The following is a 26,382-nucleotide window of genomic DNA, read 5'->3' as shown; positions in this document are numbered from 1 at the left end:
TTAAATAATATATTTTTTAAAATATATTGATCAAATAATTAATTTTGTTAAAATACAAGGGCTATTTTCCCTTTATTAAAATGAAAATCTCAAGGGACGGCAAAGGTGTCTTAGTCCTTACGCAACAGAAGAAACAAAAAATTAACACAAGAAGATAAATTCTTGGAAATTATAAAATATATATTTAATTTGTGGTCAAAATCAACCATATATATATTTGTGTTAAAACATGTACCTCTTTTTTCTTTCTTTTAAAAAAAATCCCAATTATTTTATTTTGGTCAAGATAATTTTGTATAATTTTTTAATACCGTTATGAGTGCTTACCTATGTGAATTAGTTATTAATTAATTTAATTTTCTTGAAATGATATGGTAATCTACTTTTGTTTGACAAATTAACACAACAATGTAGACCATTTCAAATTATCAAACAAAAAATGATGCCTTTTCTCCACTAAATGTTGCACTCACAATGAAATCATTTAATTTAGAAATTTAGTTTTTTTTTATAATTTGGTTTGGTTTTTTTTTTTATTTCAGGAAATTTAATTTATTTAATTCAGTTTAATTTTTTAAGAAAAAAATTGATAAAATTGAACATATCGAATAATTTATTTTTTATTAATTATTATTAGGTTATAAATTAAAGTTTTATATATATATATATATATATATATATATATATATATATATAAAATTAAAACTCTAATTAATTAATGAAATCAAAATTAAACTAAACCAATTCATTTGATTCAATTTAATATGCTAAAATTTCGAATTCTTTTGTTTGGATCGGTTTTGATATATTAAAATTCAATCTTTTTATTTTTCAGACTGAATCGAATCAATCAATACAACCCTACTTAATGAAGTGTTCATTTATATATTATATATGGTTAAATAATATTATTGATGATCAGTTTTTATATATCATGTTAAGTTTAATTCTTTTTTTTTAATGATTATAAAAGTATCCTATTGGGGCTAATTTTGTATATGATGCGTCCCTACCGCAAGTGCACGGGTCGTACAAGTAGTATAGAAAAGATATCGATCCCACGAGGAGTTGTGTTAATGATTGAATTTTTTATATAAAAAATTGAGTAAATTGAAATATTTTTGAAATTAAAGTAATGAATTGATGGGTAATGGAGTATGAAATTTAAATATGCAAAAATTAATATTCTATTCAACAATGTATTAATTAAACTAAAATTGCATCAAATTGAAATAAGTAAGTTCAAATATGGCAATATTCAAAATGGCAAGTAATTAAATTCGATTAGAAATTAACAATGGTAAAAAGGCGATTCCGGAGTTCGGGATTTCATATTCGAGCTATTTTGGGATTTTAAATTGGTTATCCAATCTTATGAAACTTATGGGTTTTAAGGAGATTAATTCTTAAATCCTTTGAATTCCCTTTCGAGTGAGACAAAGAGTGCCTTAATCAAACTAATCCTACTTTCGTGGAGTTAGAATTAATTAAGACCCATTAAGTTCTTTAATTAATCTGTGAATCCTCTTAATCCTTGGCCTATTTCTAGGTCTAAGTTAATTAAGTCCAATTTCTTGATTATCTATCACAAGGCCTTCTCCTTTCGGTGCTTCAACCATGGATTAAGAACATCATTTAATGGGATCCTACACTAAGCATGTCATTAAGCATACAAGAAATGAATAAAACTCATTAAGACCACAAAATATGGATTACCCAATCAAAATCCACAAAATATCTCAAATATTACAACCCTTACTCCAGAATCAAAAGTAAACTACTCACTATCCATAATGCTTACAAGATATATTGAGTTTAAATGGAAATAAAGCTTTAATCGAAGCTAAGGAATAAGAAATTAAACACTAGAAATGTAGAAAAATGTAAGGAAAGAAAGAAATCTGCAAATCTTGGTTGAAAATGGTGTGGAAGATGAAAGTGACTCCTCAAATTCTGCCTCTACTCTCCTTTCCTTTTTTGCTCCTTTTGTCTCCTCCTCTAAAATGGGAAAATTGAGACTATTTATAGCATTTTTCTGACATGGAGCCCTAAAATGGTATGTTCTAGGAGGAATTATTTGAGGGAATCTCCTGCCAGCTCATTAATGAACTCTTTATTGGATCAGATAAGTGGATCGCATAAGTTATGCGATCCCTTATGCGCTGGTTCTGAGTCACTTATGCGAAATCGCATGACTTGGTGCATAGGTTATGCACAATTCCGTGAAGGTGCATAAGGAGGCGAAAATGTGCATAAGCTATGCACTCCTTATGCACATTTCTACTGGTTCTGAACAGATGATCTTTCTCCTTATGCAGATCTGCATGGCTTATGCGGCAAGTTATGCACGCTTTGGTCAATGCATATTTCAAATTTGAAAACCTGTTTTTGACATCTTTGGCTGTAGAAGACACTCCTCAATGGCAAAATTCTCTTCAGTCCTTCAAAAACACCATTTTTCCCACAAAACAAAGTAAAAATTACAAATTAATGCAAAATTGACAACTATGAAAAACTAACTAATTAACTAATGAAATTAGCTAAAAATGACTAATAATCAAATAAAAATGGTTATAAAATTAGACCTAAATGACTATGCAAACTGTATGCATCAAATACCCCCAAACTCAAGCTTTTGCTTGTTCTCAAGCAAACTTTAGAATGTGATGCAAAGTTTTTAGGGGTGCCTTATCCAAAGAGCTATGAAAATTACCAATTGAAGTAACTTAACACACCTTCAGCCATACCAGCAATCCATATACCCATCCTTCAAAATGCAAAGAATTTAATGCTTATCCAAGCTTTCACCGCTTAGCCATCAAGTCAATTATCATTCAAAATCCCCAAACCAACCAATCAAAAGAGAGAGAGTCATGCTCAAAAGGAATTCTAGAACAATCAATAGTCAAAGTGTCTCTATACGGAATGATGGAATTGAATGAATGAATGAATAGTTTTCCAATCCCATAGGCAAATTCCGTACTCCTATCTCCACTAATGTAGCAAGTACTATCAAGAGATCAAAGGTCTTTTTAGGGATGTAATGGGGCCATGGGATTCAAAAAGAGGCTAAGAAGAAAGATGGGTAAAAAGTAGTCAAAGCATGAGAATATTTTCAATTTTGAAACATAAGGTACACTTTATTAAATCTTTTTCTCTTTTTTTTTATATATATAGGAGAAAGAAATACACAATGAGGATTGTCAAGTGCTAGCATATTTTACAAGACACATAAAATGGAGGGACATTTTGATACTTTAGACTTGTATTTTGCATTTTCTTTTGATGCTTGTCCCTAGAATTTGCCACCCCCAAACTCATTTCTTTTAATACTTTGGGTGGATTTCTTTCATTTTGAATGACAATGGTGAAAAGCACATATACTAGCACTTTTTACAAGATGACAAGCATTTCTTCTCCCTTTTATTATATTTTTTTTCTTTTTCTTTTTTTTTTCTATTATTTTTAGAAAGTGTTCCTAATATTCAATATTATTCTCATGAAAAGGGTTGGAGTGTTTGGTTCATTGGCTAGGTAGCAATAAGGGTTTCAAGAAAAATTAGGAATAAAAAGGTTCAAAGGGGTTTGCAAGGGTTAATTTTAATTAGGAAAAAGGCCAAAGGTTTAAAATGAGAAGGTTTAAATCAAAGAATGCCTAATCATCTCTCTTTTCAAGTACAAGCTGGTATTTCGCCTTGAAAGGTTTAGAAAATTTGTTCTAGGATTGGTGAGACATCATTTGACTACCTTATATCCAATAACTCCCTCTAAACACTTCCTTCTCCAAATGACTAGTTGGGTGGCTTTTTGGCTAAGAAGATATAGGCAAGGGATAGACACTTCAAAACCTTGCACCTTTTAGGAAACTTTCAATCCACAAACCCAACTAAAAGGTGAGTCAAATCACTCTCATAGGTAACTTTTCAAAACTCAAGGGATTTGGCAAAAGATTTTAATGCAAGGTGCATGATTTCTAAAATGAGTAATGCATTAACTAAATGGAGGAAGTCTATTTGTCTATTTGTGTATGTTTGTGTGCAATGTGATGTATAATGTGTATGTAAATGTGTAATGTGTGTGTATGTATGGATGTATATGTAAAATATTTACAATATATGTAAATGGAATGGGATGAGATGCTCCTATACTCAAAATGTGAAAAATAAAGCCAAGAATCAAAATGTGCACCCCCAAACTCAAAATTGGACATTGTCCTCAATGTCTCATGCAATGCATTATCAGAAGACAAAGCAGATAATAATTACCAGGAATTGTAAAGATTAAGAGCAAAAAGAAAGAGTTACCTGGTATGGAGCAGATGAGAATTCAAGATAAAGGGATGGATAAGAAGCTGCACAGGTTATGCAGAGTTAAGTGCTGTCCAGAACATGTGCATAAGTAGGGTGCATAAGCCGTGCGGTTCTGCATGAGTGGCAATATAGGTTGCATCGGCTATGCAGGACATTTGCATAAAGGGAATACAACCTGTGCAGTTCTGCATAAGTAGCAGAAAGGGTTGCACAGGCTATGCAAAATATTTGCATAAGGAAATTCATAGCCTGTGCAGTGTATACAAAAGTTGCTGCATGAGGATTGGCAAGGGGAAATGTACAACCAGCAGTAGAAGCATTAAAATATATGCAGAGTATGGGCAAATATGTACAAAAGGGTAATAAGTGCAATGAAAATCAAAGAAGACTAATGTAATAGCTATCCAATAAAACTTCAAGAAACACAGAATTTAAAACAAACTAATTCAAAAGAAACATAATTCAAAGCAAACTATAAATGTATGAACATATTTACAAAGAAAAGGTCCTACAAGATTAAACAAAAGTAAAACAGAAGCTAATCTAGTTCTATTGTTTTTCCCTTGTCCAAAGATGTTGCTAAGGGGCTGGTGGCTTCTGCCGGCTGTCGAAATGATGGTGCTGGAGGAGGTGATGGAGGTGGGGGTGGCATGCCCAGAAAGATCATGAGTTGCTTCACCATTTCCTTCAATTCTTTCTGCTTGTCCCTGGTTTCCATGACAAGGTCAAATAGGTGATCATGACGATCCTTGAGTGTATCAAGACCAGTGTCAAGCTTCCTATCCACAAAGTATATATCATCACTAAGCCTGTCAAGATAGGTGAATAAGGCTTTAGTGTTGAATGCAGGAGGGGCTGTGGATGAGGAAGGTTCAGCTGTAGGAGGTATGGTGGCAAGCTGTGGGGTCTCTGTGCGGTGAGGGTGGGGTAGGTGTAGTAGGGTGCTGTGGGACTGATGGGAAAGGTTGTGTTTCTGGTTGTGCAATGGGCTCAGTTTCTGCTGCAGGTTGGGCAGTATCAAAATATGACAAATTGAACCCTGTTTTGGTTAAGTGTGCAGTATCAAAATATAAAGTGTCCACAAGTGCTGGTATTGAGTGCTCTGCAGGATTAAAACCAAAATGCTTGGCTATGACAGTGATGAGCCCACCCAAAACAATGTCACCTATGGATTTGGTGGCAATATGCAGCACATGCTCACAAAAGAAATAACCAGGAGAAACCTTAACTTTGTGAAATGCACACCATAACATAAATAGTTCAGATTTCCCCACAGCACCAGAACTAGTCCCTCTGCCCAATATGGTGCTAGCAATCAGCCTATGAATAAACCTAAGTGCAGGGTCAAGTATTTGGGATGTTTTTGATCTTCCAGCAGAGAAAGTTTGAGGTTGGTTTGTGATGATTCTCCAAAATTGGGCAGCATTCCAAATGCCCTTGTTGGCTACCTCTACTCCAGTATGTGGTACTCGAAATAACCCATCAATTGCAAAACCAAAAATGCTATGAAATTGGTCCAATGACAGCTCTCTATTTTGCCCCAAGCATCTAAATTTCATAATTGGCTTATGGTCTACATCATGCAATTTAAGGGTAGCAGAGAATGAAGAAATAAACTCCAAAACTAGAGTTGGATAAACTATCTCCTGCTTATGCACAAATTCCATCCAACCCATACCATCAAGATATGTAACTACATTGTCAAATAAACCAAGAGATTGTAAAGAATCAGCAGATATATACCTAGTGGGTTGTACCCTTCTATCCTTGAGTCTCTTAAAAGCTGCCTTTTGAATTGTATCAGGAAGAGGCCAAGGTAGTTTTGATACATGTGAAGCTACCGAAATTGTCTTTTTGCTGGAGGAGGGTGTGGAGGCTGGAGCTTTTGGCTTTTTGGGTGGTGGTTCCGATAATGGGGTGGGTGGTTCTTTGCGTTTGGATAGAGGAGGGGCAGAGGACATGGGTCGCACAGATTTTGACCGGATTTTTCGTTTGTACGTGGTTGGGGGAGGTGGTGGGGGTGTCGCTTGTGGAGGGGAATTAGGGTTAGGAGGTATTGTTGACAATGGTGAAATCTGGAGAGGAGAAGCTGGACGGGAATGGGGAGGTGACTCCATTGCCGAGAGAGAGGATGGAGAGATAATGGCGGAAATGAAAATGTAGGGGGGTTTAGGGTTTACGTGGTGAAAGTGCTAGTGGAGAAGAAGGGAGAGAGACGGTGAAAATGCCGGAAGAAATGGAGGTTGAAGGACGGTCGTGGGTAGAAGAGTCGGAAAGTGGAGGTGGGAATTTTGTTTGCCGAAAAGGAATTTGATTTGAATCGGGTTTGTAAAAGACTGCATAAGTGAAAAATGATTTATGCATAACCTGTGCACTCTTTTATACATGTTTCAGAATGATTTGAACTTCAGAGAAATAGCTTATGCACAAGTGCATAGGTCATGCACTGTCCTTATGCACTGTTCGGCAGGTATTAAAATCTTAGGTTGGTGGTCATGCAGTTGTGCATAAGTCATGCACCTTCCTTATGCATGTTTCTGTGACCCTTGAAATTTTGAGGAGTGAAGTCATGCGGGTGTGCTTAAGTTATGCACTCCTTATGCACCTCTCGCACTGGTTTTTCGTAAAATCGGGTCATGCAGAAGTGCATAGGTCATGCACTCTGCTCATGCACTCTTCGGCAATTTTTGGAATTTGGGTTGGTGGTCATGCAGATGTGCATAAGCTATGCACTCTGCTTATGCACTCTTCGGTGGGTTTTGAGATCCAGAGTATGAGGTCATGCAGAAGTGCATAAGCTATGCACTCTGCTTATGCATGTCTCGGCAGCTTTTGGAATTCAGAGTCTTTGGTTATGCAGAAGTGCATAAGTCATGCACTCTGCTTATGCACCCCTCGGCAAGTTTGGTTTTTCTGGGTTTCTGGTCATGCAGAAGTGCATAAGCTATGCACTCTGCTTATGCACCCCTCGGCAGGTTTGGAGATTCAGAGTCTTTGGTTATGCGTAGTGCATAAGTTATGCACTCGCTTATGCGCATTTCGCAGAGAGAGAAAATGAAGAATTTGAAGTTATGCAAATGTGCATAGGTCATGCACTCTGCTTATGCAGGTTTCGAAAGATGTGAAATTTGACAAAATTAGGCTATGCAGAGTTGCATAAGCTATGCACTCTCCTTATGCACTTGCAATAAAGGTGAAAAATGGCAAGAATTGTGGTTATGCAGGATTGAATAAGCTATGCAGTTGCTTATGCACAATTCAACAAGATTAAGTTTGCAATGGAACATGAATTGCAACTGTGAAAAATACCCTAAAATGAGGAAATATAATTCTATGAAGTATAAACCATGAGAAATTTTCATCAAAAACACATCAATATATACAAAGTTCATCAAAAATGCATCATACAAGCATGTAAAAATGGATCCTACATAAAAGACCTTTGAGAACTATGCCATTTTGACTCAAATTCTGCAAATCAACATTTAGCACATTAAAACTCAATAAAATCTGCATGAAGTTGCATCTATTCACAAGTGATGACCTCTCCAAGTTTTGCTAAGAAAATGCAGCATTTCTACCTTGAATCCTACAACCCAAAGAAGCTCAAAACTGCAAAAATTACTCACTTACCACCATATTAAGATTAAAAGCACACATACTTAAAAGTCACACACCTAACCTCACCAAAAACACAAGGCATTTGCTGCAGACACCCTTTTTGCTGCAGATTCCATTTTTTTTTTTTTTTGCTCTGCATAAACCAGATAGCAGCCCAAGGACAGAATCTATCTGCTGCAGATTGCACTTTGCCTCTGCATAAACCAGATTGCAGCTCCTGCACAGGTTATGCAGCAAAAACCAATCAGTTCTTTTGAAGGACAAAATTTTCAAGTTAAGAATCACTTCCCCAATAGTTCACCAGCCTTTCTTCATTGAAATACATCTACAAGGGACAAGATTTAACAACGTCAAAAATTGAATTTGGGGAGATTTAAGATAAAAACTAAAGCAATGAAAATAAAAGTAAATTAGCAAAAGCAAAATAAAAGGACTTGGGATGCCTCCCAAGAGGGCTAATTTATAGTCCTTGGCTGGACTCTTCATGAATTTCACTGAAAAGAGGTGAGGGATTGGAGAGCTTGTAACAGCTTGCTCCCTTTATTGGGTCTCCAGTTATGTAATGTTTCAATCTATGCCCATTGACCTTAAAATTCCCAGATTTTTCACTCCAAATTTCAATTGCTCCATAAGGGAAAACCTTAGAAACTCTATATGGACCAGTCCACCTTGACTTGAGTTTTCCAGGGAACAATTTCAATCTTGAGTTGAACAACAAAACTGAATCACCTTCTTTAAATTCCTTTTTCCTAAGGTGCTTATCATGCCAAACTTTAGTTCTTTCTTTGTAAATACGGGCACTTTCATAAGCATCCATCCTCAATTCCTCAAGCTCATTAAGTTGTAATAACCTTTTCTCACCAGCTTGCTTAAGATCAAAATTCAAGGTCTGAATGGCCCAATATGCTCTATGTTCTAGCTCCACAGGTAAATGACAAGACTTACCATACACCAACCTAAAGGGAGTAGTTCCTATAGGGGTTTTGTAGGCAGTCCTATATGCCCATAAAGCATCATCTAGTTTGATAGACCAATCTTTTCGAGAATTGTTCACTGTTTTCTCCAAAATATGCTTGAGCTCTCTGTTAGAAATTTCAACTTGTCCTGAAGTTTGAGGGTGGTATGGGGTAGCTATCTTGTGCACTACACCATACTTCCTCATTAAGCTCTCAAATTGCTTATTGCAAAAATGGGAACCCCCATCACTAATTATAGCCCTAGGAGCTCCAAATCTGCTCAAGTCAAATTTCTTCAAGAATTTCACTACCACTCTAGCATCATTAGTTGGAGTTGCAATAGCTTCCACCCACTTTGACACATAGTCAACCCCAACTAAGATGTATCTATTACCATATGAAGGAGGGAATGGCCTCATAAAATCTATTCCCCAAACATCAAATAATTCCACTTCAAGAATATTATTTAGGGGCATTTGATCTCTTTTTGACAAATTTCCACTCCTTTGACATTTATCACAATCCGACACAAATTTCCTCACATCCTTAAAAAGATTTGGCCAAAAGAAACCAGCTTGCAAAATTTTACTAGCTGTTTTAGAGATTCCAAAATGTCCTCCATAAGCAGAAGCATGGCAATGATGCATAATACTGCACTCTCCTCTTCAGTAATACATCTTCTAATTAGACCATCACAACATCTCCTAAAGAGTAAAGGATCATCCCATCTATAAAATTTCACCTCATGCAAAAACTTTTTCTTTTGTTGCCATGTCATACCTAGAGGTAAAACTCCACAAGATAGATAATTCACAAAGTCGCATACCAAGGTAATTTAGCAACAAGAGAGAAAAGTTGTTCATCCAAGAAAAACTCATCAATACGGATTTCATCCAATTCTTCATCATCCTATTTCAACCTACTAAGATTATCAGCAACTACATTTTCAGCTCCCTTCTTATCCCTAATCTCCAAATCAAACTCTTGTAGCATCGAATCCACCTAATGAGCCTAGGCTTAGCCTCCTTTTACTGAGCAAATACCGATGGTCGCATGATCCAAAATATGACCACCTTTGAGTCAATAATGTAAGGTCCGAATTTTTCCAATGCAAAGACAATTGCTAAAAATTCCTTTCAGCTTGTTGCATAATTTGTTTGAGCCTCATCCAGTGTTCTACTAGCATAATAAATAGCATAAGCCTTTTTGTCCTTTCTTTGACCAAGAACAGCCCCAATTGCATAGTTGCTAGCATCACACATAATTTCAAAAGGTAGGCTCCAATCAGGTGGTTGCATGATTGGTGCAGTGATAAGAGCTTGCTTCAACCTGCAAAAGGCATCCAAACACTCTTGGTCAAATACAAATGGTGTGTCATTACTTAACAAATTAGACAAAGGTTTAGCTATTTTAGAAAAATCCTTAATAAAGCGTCTGTAGAACCCGGCGTGTCCTAGAAAACTTCGAATTCCCTTGACATTGGTAGGAGGAGCCATCTTCTCTATCACTTCAACTTTGGCTTTATCAACCTCTATTCCTCTGTTAGACACCAAATGTCCAAGTACTATCCCTTCCTGAACCATGAAATGACACTTTTCCCAGTTTAACACAAGGTCAGTATCTGCACATCGCTGCAAAATTTTAGAAAGGTTAACCAAGCATATGTCAAATGAAGATCCATAAACAGAAAAATCGTCCATAAAAACCTCCATTATGTCTTCAATGAAATCTGAGAAGATTGCCATCATGCACCTTTGAAAAGTGGCTGGTGCATTACACAACCCAAATCGCATCCTTCTATAAGCAAAGGTTCCATATGGACAAGTAAAAGTGGTTTTCTCTTGATCATTTGGATGGATAGGGATTTGAAAAAAACTTGAATATCCATCTAAATAGCAAAAGTAAGAATGCCTAGCCAATCTTTCTAACATCTGATCAATGAAGGGAAGTGGAAAATGATCTTTTCTAGTGGCAACATTTAATTTTCTGTAATCTATGCACATTCGCCAACTAGTCACTGTTCTGGTGGGAATTAATTCATTATTTTCATTTTTGACAACTGTCATTCCACCCTTTTTTGGGACAACATGTACTGGGCTCACCCAAGTACTGTCTGAGATGGGATATATCATCCCTGCATCAAGCAACTTCAAAATTTCCTTTTTAACAACTTCTTTCATATTTGGGTTCAACCTCCTCTGATGTTCGATAGATGGCTTACAATTTTCTTCCAAAATGATTCTATGCATGCAAAAGTGTGGGCTTATTCCCTTAATGTCATCTATGGTGTATCCTAAGACTTTTCTGAATTGCCTCAACACTCTTAACAACTTATCAGCCTCTAAAGTACTCAAATTTGCATTTACAATTACTGGATAAGTGTTATTAGTGCCAAGAAATTCATACCTGAGCTGAGAAGGAAGTTGCTTAAGTTCTACCTTAGGTGCATCTTTTTCCTTGAATGATGGTTGCTTAGTTTCTGCTTTTTCCTTTTGTGTGAGTTGAAAAACTGGAGCAGAAATGAATGGTGGACTACCCTCTAAGTGTTGAGCATATGCAGCTACATGAGGGTTGTCATAGTCTATGCCTCCTCCATGAACCAAACAATTTTCAAGTGGATCTTCTGGATATTTCTTTCTGAAGTGTTCTTCAACCAGCTCATCAATAATATCAACTCTCAAGCAAGTATCAGCTTCAGAATGATGCTTCTTCATAGTGTTATTAATATTGAAAACCAATTGCTCTTCACCAACCCTAAGAGTCAATTTTTCTCCCTTGACATCAATCAACGCTCCTGCTGTAGCTAGAAAGGGTCTTCCCAAGATGATTGGGATATTAAAATCTTCCTCCATGTCCAAGATGACAAAGTCAACAGGTATGTAGAACTTCCCAACCTTCAGAGGCACATTCTCCAAAATCCCTTCAGGATACTTAATTGATCTGTCAGCTAACTGAAGAGAAATATGGGTTGGCTTTAGATCTCCCATATTGAGCTTCTCATAAATTGAGAGGGGCATGAGGCTAACACTAGCCCCTAAATCACATAAGGCTTTTGTAGAACATGATTCCCCAATGTGGCATGGAATTGAAAAACTCCCTGGATCCTTGAGCTTTGGAGGAAGTTTCCTTTGGAGGATAGCACTACATTCTTCTGTCAAAGCTACAGTTTCATCATCTTCAAGTTTCCTCTTGTTTGAGAGAATTTCTTTCAAGAATTTTGCATAAGAGGGCATTTGTGAAAGAGCATCAACAAATGGCACATTTATGTAAAGCTTCTTCAAAACCTCTAAGAACTTCCCAAATTGCTTATCAAGCTTGGCTTTGTGAAATCTCTGTGGAAAGGGAAGTTGTGGCTTGTAGGGTTCAGGAGGTATATATTTCTCTTCCTTCTCTTCAATTTTCTCTTTACATTTTTCTGCACTCTCTTGTTTTTCACTCTCATCAGTATTTTTCTTATTTTCTCTCTTCTCACTGTTTTCACTCTTCTCATCATTTATAACTTTCCCACTTCTTAAAGTAATAGCTTGACACTGCTCTCTTGGGTTTTCTGGTTGACTTGGAAGCTTTCCAAAAGACTTGGCACTTAAGGAAGATGCTTGTTGTGCAATCTGATTTTCCAGCATTCTGTTATGTGTCTGCATCTGTTCCAGCCGTGCTTTCATCTCTTTCATCTCCTCATCATGCTTATTTTGGTTGGCAAGAATTTGTTGCAATAAAGCTTCAGTGGTGGAATTTTGTTCTTGCTGTTTTGGTGGAGGGTTCATATTTTTCTGCTGAAAATTAGGCAATGGTTGCCTATTTTGCTGATATGGAACTTGACTTTGCTGTTGTGGTTGAAATTTCTAATTTGGAACTTGACTTTGCTGATTTCCCCATGAAAAGTTGGGATGATTCCTCCAATTTGGATTGTAAGTTTGAGAGTAAGGATTCCCCATTTGCTTGTTTCCATAATTACCAACATATGCTGCTTGTTCTCCATAATCTACTCCACAGCTGGTAGTTTCCTCTGCATAAGCCACTTGTTGTGAACTTCCAGCTGATGATGATGAACTAACCAACATACTCAAATCTTCCATCTTCTTAGCAAGGACATTTGTAAGTGCATCAAACTTTGCATTAATCATGTTGAATGGATCAAGATCATACATTCCAAAGACTTGCCTTTTTGAGTTGGAGCTGGTCCTCTTGGACTACTCCAAAGATGAGTATTCTTTGCAATTTTCTCCAATAGCTCATAAGCTTCATCTTAATGCTTTATAATAAATTCTCCTCCTGTTTGAGCATCAATAATCCCTCTAATTGCAGGAGTGACATTTGTGTAGAAATTCTGGTTTATCATCCATTTCGGAATGGCATGATGTGGGCATAATCTCTCTAATTCTTTCCATCTCATCCATGACTCATAAAGAGTTTCATCTTCTCTTGGTCTGAAAGCTGTCATTTGATTCCTCAATTCTTGAGTTTTTCCAGGTGGAAAATATTGTGCAAGAAATGCATCAGTGAGTTGCTCCCAATTTGTAATGGAGTTGTGAGGTAAAGAATCAAGCCAATCCAATGCTCTATCTTTCAAAGAGAATGGGAATAGCTTCAATCTTGCTGCATCATTAGACACTCCAGGTTGTTTTTGCATGTCACAAATCATAGCAAACTTCTTCAGATGTGTGTGTGGATTTTCAGAAGGATGTCCTCCAAATTGAGAATTTTGAATCATTTGAAGAACTCCAAAATCCATCTTGTAACTATTTGCATCGATTCTTGGTCTTGCTATGCTCTCTCTCAAGTCATCAAAACGTGGAAAAGCATGATCCATCATACTTCCCCTAGGCACGTTTGCATTAACAACTTCTTCCCCTTGGGCTTCATTTTCATTGTTTTGACCATTTCCAGCATTAACACCAATTCTCATTCGTTCATCAGCCATGACTTCTTCTAATTCAGTTTCTCTCAAGGCTTCTTTTCTTTTTCTGGTTTCTTTCTTGTTGGCCTTACAAAATTTCTCAATTTCAGGATTGAACAATAAGGATGTGTCACTTGTGTTTCTAGCTCTTCTCATAAAAGATTAAAAGTACCTGAAAAAGAACAAACAAACACAAAATGAAAAGATAACAAAAATAAAACTATAAACACTAAAATAATCAAGAATTCAATCTTAAACAAACAACTCCCCAGCAACGGCGCCAAAAACTTGATGCGTCCCTACCGCAAGTGCACGGGTCGTACAAGTAGTATATAAAAGATATCGATCCCACGAGGAGTTGTGTTAATGATTGAATTTTTGATATAAAAAATTGAGTAAATTGAAATATTTTTGAAATTAAAGTAATGAATTGATGGGTAATGGAGTATGAAATCTAAATATGCAAAAATTAATATTCTATTCAACAATGTATTAATTAAACTAAAATTGCATCAAATTGAAATAAGCAAGTTCAAATATGGCAATATTCAAAATGGCAAGTAATTGAATTCGATTAGAAATTAACAATGGTAAAAAGGCGATTCCGGAGTTCGGGATTTCATATTCGAGCTATTTTGGGATTTTAAATTGGTTATCCAATCTTATGAAACTTATGGGTTTTAAGGAGATTAATTCTTAAATCCTTTGAATTCCCTTTCGAGTGAGACAAAGAGTGCCTTAATCAAACTAATCCTACTTTCGTGGAGTTAGAATTAATTAAGACCCATCAAGTTCTTTAATTAATCTGTGAATCCTCTTAATCCTTAGCCTATTTCTAGGTCTAAGTTAATTAAGTCCAATTTCTTGATTATCTATCACAAGGCCTTCTCCTTTCGGTGCTTCAACCATGGATTAAGAACATCATTTAATGGGATCCTACACTAAGCATGTCATTAAGCATACAAGAAATGAATAAAACTCATTAAGACCACAAAATATGGATTACCCAATCAAAATCCATAAAATATCTCAAATATTACAACCCTTACTCCAGAATCAAAAGTAAACTACTCACTATCCATAATGCTTACAAGATATATTGAGTTTAAATGGAAATAAAGCTTTAATCTAAGCTAAGGAATAAGAAATTAAACACTAGAAATGTAGAAAAATGTAAGGAAAGAAAGAAATCTGCAAATCTTGGTTGAATGGTGTGGAAGATGAAAGTGACTCCTCAAATTCTGCCTTTACTCTCCTTTCCTTTTTTGCTCCTTTTGTCTCCTCCTCTAAAATGGGAAAAATGAGACTATTTATAGCATTTTTCTGACATGGAGCCCTAAAATGGTATGTTCTAGGAGGAATTATTTGAGGGAATCTCCTGCCAGCTCATTAATGAACTCTTTATGGGACTGCATAAGTGGACTGCATAAGTTATGCGATCTGCGCTGGCTGGTTCTCGAGTCACTTATGCGAAATCGCATGACTTGGTGCATAGGTTATGCACAATTCGTGAAGGTGCATAAGGAGGCGATAATGTGCATAAGCTATGCGTCTCCTTATGCACATTTCTACCGGTTCTCGAATGTTGATCTTTCTCCTTATGCAGATCTGCATGGTTTATGCGGCAAGTTATGCACAGTTTGGTCAATGCATATTTCAGCTTGAAAACCTGTTTTTGACATCTTTGGCTGTAGAAGACACTCCTCAATGGCAAAATTCTCTTCAGTCCTTCAAAAACACCATTTTTCCTACAAAACAAAGTAAAAATTACAAATTAATGCAAAATTGACAACTATGAAAAACTAACTAATTAACTAATGAAATTAGCTAAAAATGACTAATAATCAAATAAAAATAGTTATAAAATTAGACCTAAATGACTATGCAAACTGTATGCATCAGTATATCAAAAATTAAATTTCCTTTTAAAATATAAATAAAAACCATATTTCTTTGAGTTGATCTAATAATTATATAGTGTTCTTTAGCAGTGTCAAACCCTGATTAATAAGAGGAAGGATCACTCACATCCTTCTCAACTGCACTAATTCTATTGAATTCAGATTTAATTCTATGATTTAATTAAAGATATATCATTTGGTCTGAAATTTAAAAAAATAATAATAATAAAAAATACCTCTTTTGTAATGTAATTCTAAATTTCTAAGTCTTGATCAACAAATTAAGTAACGAGAAAATAAAAAATAAATTAATAAATAATTGAGATGAATTTAGAATATTTTTAAATTAATATTTTGTTTGACATACTTGGAAAATTAATGAAGGATGATATATATTAATTAAAAGAGAGATAACACTTATTTTTAGTGCTCACTTAGATATAATTTTTCGTCATGACTTATTATTTTATATATACAAAATATATGGTTGGGGAGCACGCAATAATTCCTCGCATTTCTCATACCTTCCACTTCAAGTAATTAAGGTGTTAATTCAACAGCTTTAAATTATAGTTTATTCCCAATAAATTTACACTTATTTTTTTGCCTTTTGCAGCCATTAATCTGCTGGGAACTTGGAACAAATCCCACAATGCTAGGGTCAAAATAAGAACAACCCAAATATTCTTACCACTTCATCCACGTTCTCTCCCTCTGCTTTTTATTATTATTCTTCTTCTTTTTAATTAATCATGTCAAGAGATTTGTAACTTAAAGTTTGGGCATTAATAATATAATAACTTTGATGAATGAGCTTTAATAAGGCAAAATTTAATAAAAAATGCTTTTTAAAAAAATTAAATGTTATTTAAAAAAGTCTGTTTTTTATTTAAATATTTTTATAATTAAAATACATTTTTAATTAATTTATAATATTTTTTTGTTAATATATTTAAAAAAATATTATTCTCAATGGAAATTTTAACCACAATAGCGTTGTAGACCAGGAAAAAAGACAAGCTAAACTAAATGGATAAATTGTGGCCTTTGTGGGCAAGACGGAGACATGTAATTCAAACCAAAGGAAGAGTCTAAAAACATTTTTTTCCATTTTGGCTAATTATTAAATATGTCATAAATATTAAAAAATAGTATTTTCTTAAATATAAATATTTAACTTTTCCTTATTTATAAAAGGTGGAATTTATATTTTTTTACGTAAAAAAATTTTTATCTAAACCCGATCCACGGCAGACTCAACACACAAATATGCAAAACTCATATATTTAATAAAAAGGACATTTTATATTTTTAATCCATAATAGATAAATCTTGGCTAAAAAAATCTATGTTCCGTGTTTCAGAGCACTCAATTATACCTCGTGGTCTTTAGTGCTTAGTTTTCTTAGTCATGGCACTTCTTAGTAGACATAGGGTTTGGTAAACATGACATTTTGGCCCTCCTTATTAGCATCCTTTCATCGTATTCATCACTATGATTACATCAGAAAATGAAATTGAAAAAAAAAAAATTAAGTCTATTTACTCTTGTCAAAAATCTCTTTCTTCTAGAGTGATGCGCACCCAGCTGAGTCAGTCAATGCTTCTTGTTTCAGCTGGACCAGCTAATATCCACCTTCCTCAGTTGCAAAACAATGGCTCTTCTCTATATAAACCCCTCTTCAAAATAAACACTCAGAAACAAGAGCAAATCAAAGGAAGGGATTAATTAGAGCTTCATCTTTGAGCTTATATACCCTTTTGAAGGCTCAATGATTCTCTCAGAGACTCCTAAGAGTAATCATACAACTATGGCAAGAAAAGGGTGGTCAACTCTATTATTTTCATCCTCAAAAACTCTTTCATCTTTTAATTCCTTTCCAAGCTCTTCTTTTCCCTCCTCTCCTGCTGTTCACAAGTTCACTGAATCCATGATGGAAGAGAACATTGAAAATGCAGAGTCAATAATCAGGAAATGGGACCCTGACTCCGCAGCAGTCACCCATGTTACCTCCCTATTCCACCAGAGAAAAGAAGCAAAAGAGTTCCTCAAAAGTGTCAAAGACCTTCGCCTAGCCATGCACTTCCTGGTGTCTGAACATTCAGCCTCTGATAAGCTTGTTCTTGCTCAAAACCTCATGCAAATTGCCATGAAAAGACTTGAAAAAGAATTGTATCAGATTCTGTCTGCACATCGTGACCAACTTGATCCCGAGTCTCTTTCAGGTCTATCATCGGATGGCTCTAGCAATTTTGAAGATGATGATGAGATTGGTTCTGAAGAAGAGATTAAAATAGCTGGTGAATCAATCACTAAGGTTGAAAGAGAGGCAACAAACGCCATGTCTGATCTCAGGTCAATAGCTCATTGTATGATAAGTGCTGGCTATGGTAAAGAGTGTATCAAAATATACAAGCTCATCAGAAAATCCATAGTTGATGAAGGACTCTATCTTCTTGGAGTTGAAAAGTTCAGGTCTTCTCAAATTCAAAAAATGAATTGGGAAGCTCTTGAGCATCTGACCAAGAACTGGCTGAATGCAGTAAAGATTGCAGTGAAAACACTGTTTGGTGGAGAAAAAGCTCTCTGCGATCATGTTTTTTCTGCATCCCAAACTATCAGAGAATCATGCTTCACTGATATTACCAAAGAAGGTGCAACAAATCTATTCAGATTTCCTGAACTCATCGCTAAGTGCAAGAAAACACCAGAAAGAATTTTCCTGCTAATGGAACTTCATGAAGCTCTCTCCAATCTTTGGCCAGAGATTGAATTGACATTCAACTCTGAATCAACCTCAGAAATTAAATCGCAAGCTTTTTCATCACTTCAGAGACTTGGCGAATCAGTTCGTGCTATTTTATTTGACTTTGAATCAACAATTCAAAAGGACTCGTCAAAAACTACTGTTCTTGGTGGTGGTATTCACCCGCTGACTAGAAAAGTGATTAATTTCCTATCTGTGCTTTCAGATTATGGTGGGATTCTCTCTGAAATTTTCGCGGATTCTTCACCACCATTGCCTGAATCTTACTTCGAGAGTCCCACCTTTGATGATGGTTCAACCCCAGCAATCTCAGTCCTCCTGGCTTGGCTCATTCTAGTTCTTTTATGCAAGCTTGACACTAAAGCAGAATTATACAGAGATGTGTCTTTGTCATATCTATTCCTCGCAAACAATCTTCAATTTATCATTGAAAAGGTCTGCACAACTCACCTGAAGGTCCTGCTAGGCGAGGATTGGGTCGTCAAGCATGCCAAGAAGGTTAAACAATATGCAGCCAACTATGAAACAATGGCTTGGAATAAAGTCTTCTCATCTTTACCAGAGAGAAATTCTCCAGAACTATTGCCAGAAGCAGCAAAAGAATGTTTTCGCAGGTTTAATGCAGCTTTTGAAGAAGCATATAAGAAACAGACATCATGGATTGTACCAGATGGGAATTTAAGGGATGGATTGAAGGTATCCATAGCCAAAAAACTTGTACCAGCTTATAGAGAATTTTCTGAAAAGTATTTGGTGATGTTGAATGGAGAGAAGAATCTGGAGTTGTTGGTGAGGTTTAGTCCTGATGATCTGGGGAACTATCTGTCAGATTTGTTTCATGGAGTTGCAATTTCAGATAGTTCCCCATCATCTTCATCGCGACGATGTATACCCCGGTGAACTTATAATTCTGATATAGAAAAAAGTAATGCAGTATAATGTATCATATCAATGGCAAGTGCATACAAAAATTTTATGACAATAGCAATTTCACTTTCTGATGAAGATTTCAGTTAATTTCATGTGCTAAGCAAGTGCATCCCACCGATGCTGCAGAAAAAATAATCATCATGACTTGGACGATATCACCACTGTTTCTTGTTCTGTTTTTCCGCAAAATTCATCTGTTTTGCAAGGTAAGCAATCTTTTAGGCTAAATCTTGAAAGTGATGCATCAGAATAAAAATATAAAATTATAGCAGAATAAATATTAGCTTGAAATTATTTAAATGAGTAAGTTTTTAATGACATCTTAACTTCAGATTCATAATCACGTCCTTAAATGAGCAAGGTTTTAATTACATTTTAACTTCAGATTCATAATCATGTCCACATCCTCATCCTGGTCGAGGTAGATTAACTCAAAAGTCAGGATTCTCGTAAGCATGTCAACTTCATATCTGAGTCAATCCATAAAACAAAAGGAGAGGCCAATATTTATTGTCTTATTTATTTTCTTTTATTCATAAAAGAAAGGCCAACTTGGACATGCTTGACAAAGTCTAAGCTCTTTAAGTTTACTAACCAAGTTTTGAAACTATATTTTGCGTATGAAATTTAACAACATTATTGAAGGTTTGAGATCAAACTCTTAAATAACTCAATTTTCAGTTTCGCACTAAAGAGAGAGAGAGAGAGAGAGAGAGACTTGGTCATTTTTGTTGGTAGGAAATGAAAATATACATATTTCTGAAAACACAAGGGATGTGAACAAGATAGAGAGGAGATGTGCAACTCTCATCTCTGCTGGTCAAGGAAAAGATATCAGAGAATCCAAGTTGAGCCTCCTATGGTTATTATTGTTGAAGTTTTCTAGGAGAAAAAAAGCACATTCTTCATTAAAACCTGTAAATAACCACGCTTGAGTTTGATTGAGGAAAACATCTCCTTCAGTTCTTATTGACTTGGTATCCTCTGCTTCTGCTGGCTATAAGATTATGATAACAGCTACATATTAAACATAAAAATGTTAAAAGCGACTGATAAACCTATTTTTTGAACTGGGAAAATATTGAAAAGTACGTGGTGAATTTCTTTTATGTAAAAGAACAACAGATAATGGCAGATCCCAGAAAGAGCCTGGCATCACCTATAGAGGATATGTTATTTTTGGAGACTCCATTATGCTTTACTGTTTATAAAGCAGAAGTTTGTTATTTATGTGGCTTGAATCATAGATAAGTCTTTATGAACTCCAATTGTGGAGAATTTATTCACTGCAATGGAAATACTCTGATTATTATTATAATGGAACTTATTATAATCGATGGTCATTATACATAATGTTGTAGCCTGATTTTTTTAAATTGTGACCTAACTAGAAAAATTTCACATTAGGAGGAAGCAAAGAAGTGCATTTGTTATATGTACAATGGATATACTCTGATGATTAATTATAATCGAACCCATATAGAACCCACTATGATCAATCATCATAATTTAACAACATAAGCTGCTTAATAACACAAGAAAGCACAACCAGCATTAGGTTCCCAATTTCCTGCATAATCTGATTGGGATAATAATATTATTCAAATTTTCACAATTACCTAACAATTCCCAATTTCTTGGTTTTTGAGATACATTATAAATTTTTTAGAAGGAAAACAGAATGGCTTGATTTATTCATACCCTCCTTTGAAGCAAGCTCTTGACTAATTAATACAATTGCACAAGTTGCTATCACTATGAAATGGTGTAATTACTCTTTATTATTATTATTATTTTGAATATTTATACTACATGCCATATATATTTACTTGGTCAAATCAAGCACTCAAGCTTGCAATTTTACATCCATGTTCGCTGGAACAGGCAAGATAAATGTACAAAGCCCTAGTATTCTTCTCTTTATTTACAGGGTCAAGTTTCTTTACTCGTCTTCATTGTTCAACTTTATATATAGACTGCTAAAGTTTTTATTTTTTCCTTTTTGGAACTTTAAGGGGTTTTGTTTAATTATTATTGATAAAATATGAATATCAGAATTTTGGGTTTGCTTTGTCTAGATCTTCTGCATTTTTGTGGGTTAAGTATATTATATTGGATTTATTTGTCTTCTGTTTTTTGGGGTTAGAGAGATTAATGATATGTTTGGCTGCTGAGAAAATGTAGGATAAGAAGGGAAACAGGAATTTTTGAACTCTTTCACCCTGGATCTTTCAGTCTATTTTGAGATCAAGCTTCTATATTTTACTGCATCATTACTGTCTTAATAAGCTTGTCATTGAAACATTTTTCTCAGGATGAAGACTATTACAGAAGTTCATTGACCTTTTGCTTATTAAGTTTTAGACAAACAATCCATCCTAAATTTAGAAATTTGGTTGGTTGAAAGGAAACTTTTGATTGCAGAAAAAGAAAAAGAAAAAAAAAAAAACAGTTAAGTCCTGCTGCAATAACCTCCTATCTACGATTACATATAATTGCACCAAGACTCGCACCTTCTTCTACTGAAAAATCATCTGTATTAGTTAAGATGCGATATTCTAATAGGCACCCATATATATCACATGGTGATAGAAAGATAAAAACCCACACACTCCAAATTTCACATGCATATATGTTAATACAGAACATTCTCTAAGCTCGTTTATATGGCTAACTATTACAAGAAGTCAAATTGGATCATCTTATTGTACTAATTTATCATGCTCTTATATCTATTCACAGAGGTTGTACATTCTGCACTGGTAGTCCACAGCCATGGATTTTTTTTATAGTTGATATATGTGTATTTTTGAGGAAAAATATATAATTTTTGTAGAAGTGCTCATTTCTATTTTGGCATTGTAGATCTCTAGATGAATTTAGAAGACGTGACATTGGCATATGCAGGGCTGAAGTTCTGTGATTTGCCAGGTAAAGGTGGCTTTGGCAAAGGCTGGATGGATGAGAATTCATTGAAGGCTGCTAGGCCTGAGACTGGCATGGATATTGCTGCTCAGGTGCTTGACCAAAGGGGTTGCCAGAGTCAACAAGAATGGTGGGTGAGTATCGCTTAGGCAATCTTTTAGCTATATGCTTGTTTCTGATGCTTATGCTCCCTCTTAAGGATTAAGACTAAGATATAGTTAAAAATTCCATAAAGTAATGTGCATTAGTGTATATTGCTGAAAAATGCCACTAAAGGTCATGTTGAACTAGTTATAACTATTAGGATGCGTTTGACAAAAGATTAAAAATTAAAAATTAAATATTACACTAGTAAGTTTTAACTTTTAAAAAATATAATTATTAAGGCTCCCAACATTAACATTTAACTCCAAAAAAATATAAATATATGAAAAGTTAACATAATTTCTTTTAAGTGCAAAAACAAAGAAATTAAAAATTATAAAAGTAACAATTATCTCTTATTAACCTCGTACCAAACACTCCTTAAAGATTTATCGTATATTTTTTCTTATGGGTTACAGTTATAAGAACGTCTTTTGAAGATCTTGCTCTTGGTAGTTTTAACACAAGGATGACATTAAAAAAAAAAAATTGTGTTTTTTGCTTTGAAGGAAAATATGCATTGAGTAAAGCACTAAAAGCAGCAAATCTTACAATACAATTAGGGTAGCCAAGGCCGGTTTCTGTCTAGTTCTGGGCCTGAACCTTTTAAGTGGACCAGAATTGGCCCTTCTTTAATCGGGTTCTGATTTCAGTATGATTTTGCTTCTAATTTTTATCGAATTTAATGATTGAATTTTTCTTTTTTTTAAATTTGTTTTGACTCAAAATTGAATCAGTAGTTCTAGTCTTATTCAATATTAATTTTGATCAATCTGGTTTTAATCAATTTTAGTCTAATTTTGGTTTGATTCTGATTTCAAACCGGCCTGCGGCCAGATCTATGTCCAATGCCTATTAACAAAACTAACTAGATGGCCTTCTTTTAGATGGCCTTGAATTTTACATGTATTAAGGTTTTCAATTTATCTCTTATTTCCTTCTAATGAAGTATAGAAAGAAGTGGCTACTTCAAGCAAACACTACCAGAAAGAAAATAGGAAGCATAAACAAGCTATCTGACTGGTTGTCCAATTTCTCCTCTTTTTTCATTTCTTCTTGATTAGTAATCACAAATTAAATAATTTTATTTATAAAATAATTGATAAATTAATAAATTAAAAAATTAGTACTTAAAAAATTATTTTATTCTATTTAATTTATCTTTGAACAAAAATTTTGAATTATGTATATTTATATATTTTTGTATTCTTATGAAAAAATTATATTATACTTATATTATTATGATATTTATTAATAAAATTTCAAATGTTTTATAAAAAAAAAAAAAATTGTTTGCTTATGAATTATGGGTTAACTATAAGAACATTTTAGAAATTTGCTTGAAAATATATTTTGAACTCTATTATTTAAAAATAAATAATTCATTTTTAATCTTCTTGAACATACTTTTTATTAGATAGGCAATATTAATAAACTTACTATCAAAATAACAAAGCAGTGATTTCATGAAAGATATTTTATATGAAATGGCAATTTAATAGTGAATAGATATACATACATATATGTATTCTAATAAGTGAATATATATATATATATATATATATATAGATGGATCTCAAAAATTTATAACTATCTTATAATTTTTTTAGAAAAAATTAGTAACTATATATTTATTTATATATCTAACTATTGTTTATTTATAAGAAATTACATTAATACTGTATAATTTTATCGCGTTAAATGTTTGTATATTTATCCGAATTGAATTGTTTAACACTCTGTTTGGATATAAGAAAGAAAATAAATATGGGAAAACAAATTGAGATTATCAGTTTCTATTATTTAGAAATGAAGGAAAAATAAGGAGAGGAGAGAAAATAAAGATTATTCTATCTTTATTATTTTCTCTTCAAATTAAAGAGAAAATAAAATAAGTAAAGGGAAAATTTATACTTCAATTGATGAAATTATATATATACTTTTTTTTTTTCATTTTAACTTTTTAAATAATTGATAAAATTATGAGTAAAATAATAATTCCAAAAAAAAAGAACTACTTTATTTTTCTTTCTATCACTTTTTAAATATAAAAAATAAATTTTATTTTTATTTTTCTTATTATTTTTTTATTTTAAATTAAAAAAAATTAAAAATAAAAGATAATTTTCTGCTATTATTTTCCTTCCTTCCTTCCCTGTTACATATCCAAACATAGCGTAAGATAAACATTCGATCTACTAACAGTGGCTAAATTGACGTCTGATGCGAGGCTGAGGTCCAATTAAAGGGGACGGCAACGTTTTAACAAACTAAGAAGGAAAAGATAAAAGATGCTGAGCTGGACTGGCAATGCGGTGCATTCCAATGATTAGTGGTATGGTGTGTTGAGGCAATTCAGCAGATGAAATAAACTGAAGGAGTCGTTAGTGAAGCGGGGCGTTTTATGAGAGCGGCAATTATTGTTGCGTTGGGTAGGTTGTTACGACAAGTGTCCTCTATTGATTGGTTCAGTTGTAAAGCTACTCAGGTAGTAAGCGAGGGAGAGGGAGTAAAGCTAAAATGGCTTCTTTAAAAAAGAAAAAAAAAAAAAAAGTGGCCGCGGTTCAATTTTGAACCAGAATCAAATTGGAATTGATTTGATTAAAATTGAATTGAAACAGTTAAAATCAGAACTAATTTCGAACTAGATTGAAATCACTCTTTTAGTTTAAGTTTATATTTTTCAAAAACTATGAACTGATAATTTTAAACTAGATTGAAATCACTCTTCTGATTTAAGTTTATATTTTTCATAAACTATTAACCGATAATTTTGAATTAAATTAAATCAGTAATTTAAATATAAAAAAACTCAATAAATACTTTATTCCACTATTTATTTATTTATATAAATTTTAAATTTTCTACACAATTATTTTTTATACCCTCTTTAATTTTAAGTAGTCTCTAATTTCTCTCAAATTCTCTAAATAATTATTTTATGTATTCTTTTTAATTCTAAATACTCTCTCAATTTTCATACTTTATTATTTTATACACTCCCTAAAGAATTTTCAATATTATCTCAATAAATCCTTAATAAAAATTTTAATACCTCTCTATTTTTTTTTTTTTTCTCTTTTATACTTTTTTTAATTATTAAATTATCATACAATTTAAAAAAAAAGGTAAGTAATAGAATTGAAAACTTTGATTCATCTAAATTCTAATAGAATACATAGGTAAAATTAAGTTTGTGCATTTTTTTTAATTTCTTTAAAAAAAATTAATTTCATTTCTAATTTTTTAATAAGTCCAAGTCCTTTCTTGTTAAAATTTTCTTAAAGATAAATTAATTTCATTCTTTTTTTTCTTATTTTATTTTGATTGAATGATTTCTAAAAAAAATCAAAATATTTTTACAAATATAACTTAAATCTAAATCAATAAAATTTTTCTCTAATTTTTTTTGTCTAAACCACCTCCAAACCACCCTTCAAATCATTTTGAATCGTTTTTTTTTTTTTCAAACCACCCTTTAAACCATTTTAAACTGATATTTGAATAGGAACCCACAGTTCAATAATCATCTTTCAAATCGTCCCATGATAATTTAGTTCAGGTTCGTAATTTCATTGAACTTAAACCAGTGATTCTTGAATCGTGACCACTCTTACCCATAAATATCTTTGCAAACCCCCAAAAGTAAAACCTACTAAATAATTTTTTTGAATATAATTATAATTATTTATGTCTTAAATATTTATTGATTTATCACGCCATGTATTTATTTTACATGAAATTGCAGTATTATCATATAATTTCTCCATACATGGGTGTTGTCGTGTTGTCACTTATTCGAATTGTGGTACCTATAAATTCTCCAATGTACATAGGTAATCATTATGCATATGGGGAGCATTAAAAAGTAATGTTTTCTTAAGGCGATTAAAAGATACAAATCCATAAGATGCCAATTGCCACTAAAAC

At 33.5% G+C, this 26,382-nt stretch overlaps 1 protein-coding gene and 1 non-coding gene across 2 annotated transcripts; both read left to right on the top strand.

The window, feature by feature from the left end:
* Positions 1 to 13,236: 13,236 nt before the first annotated feature.
* Positions 13,237 to 13,343, top strand: LOC131173658 (small nucleolar RNA R71). The gene has a single exon (XR_009143971.1). It is a non-coding gene; the product is annotated as a small nucleolar RNA R71 (small nucleolar RNA).
* Positions 13,344 to 17,143: 3,800 nt separating this feature from the next.
* On the top strand, positions 17,144 to 19,405 carry LOC110650628 (exocyst complex component EXO70H1-like). Its single transcript, XM_021805688.2, has one exon. The coding sequence runs from the start codon at positions 17,458 to 17,460 to the stop codon at positions 19,351 to 19,353; it is 1,896 nt and encodes a 631-aa protein (XP_021661380.1). The 5' UTR covers positions 17,144 to 17,457; the 3' UTR covers positions 19,354 to 19,405.
* Positions 19,406 to 26,382: the final 6,977 nt, after the last annotated feature.

The sequence above is a fragment of the Hevea brasiliensis genome, chromosome 14, assembly GCF_030052815.1.
Source record: "Hevea brasiliensis isolate MT/VB/25A 57/8 chromosome 14, ASM3005281v1, whole genome shotgun sequence".
Classification (NCBI taxonomy): domain Eukaryota; kingdom Viridiplantae; phylum Streptophyta; class Magnoliopsida; order Malpighiales; family Euphorbiaceae; genus Hevea; species Hevea brasiliensis.
This window is presented reverse-complemented; position numbering and strand designations above follow the sequence as displayed.

What these genes read in the sequence shown, in the direction of transcription:
- LOC110650628 (XM_021805688.2), top strand. Translation starts at nt 17,458, where the DNA reads ATGATTCTCTCAGAGACTCCTAAGAGTAATCATACAACTATGGCAAGA.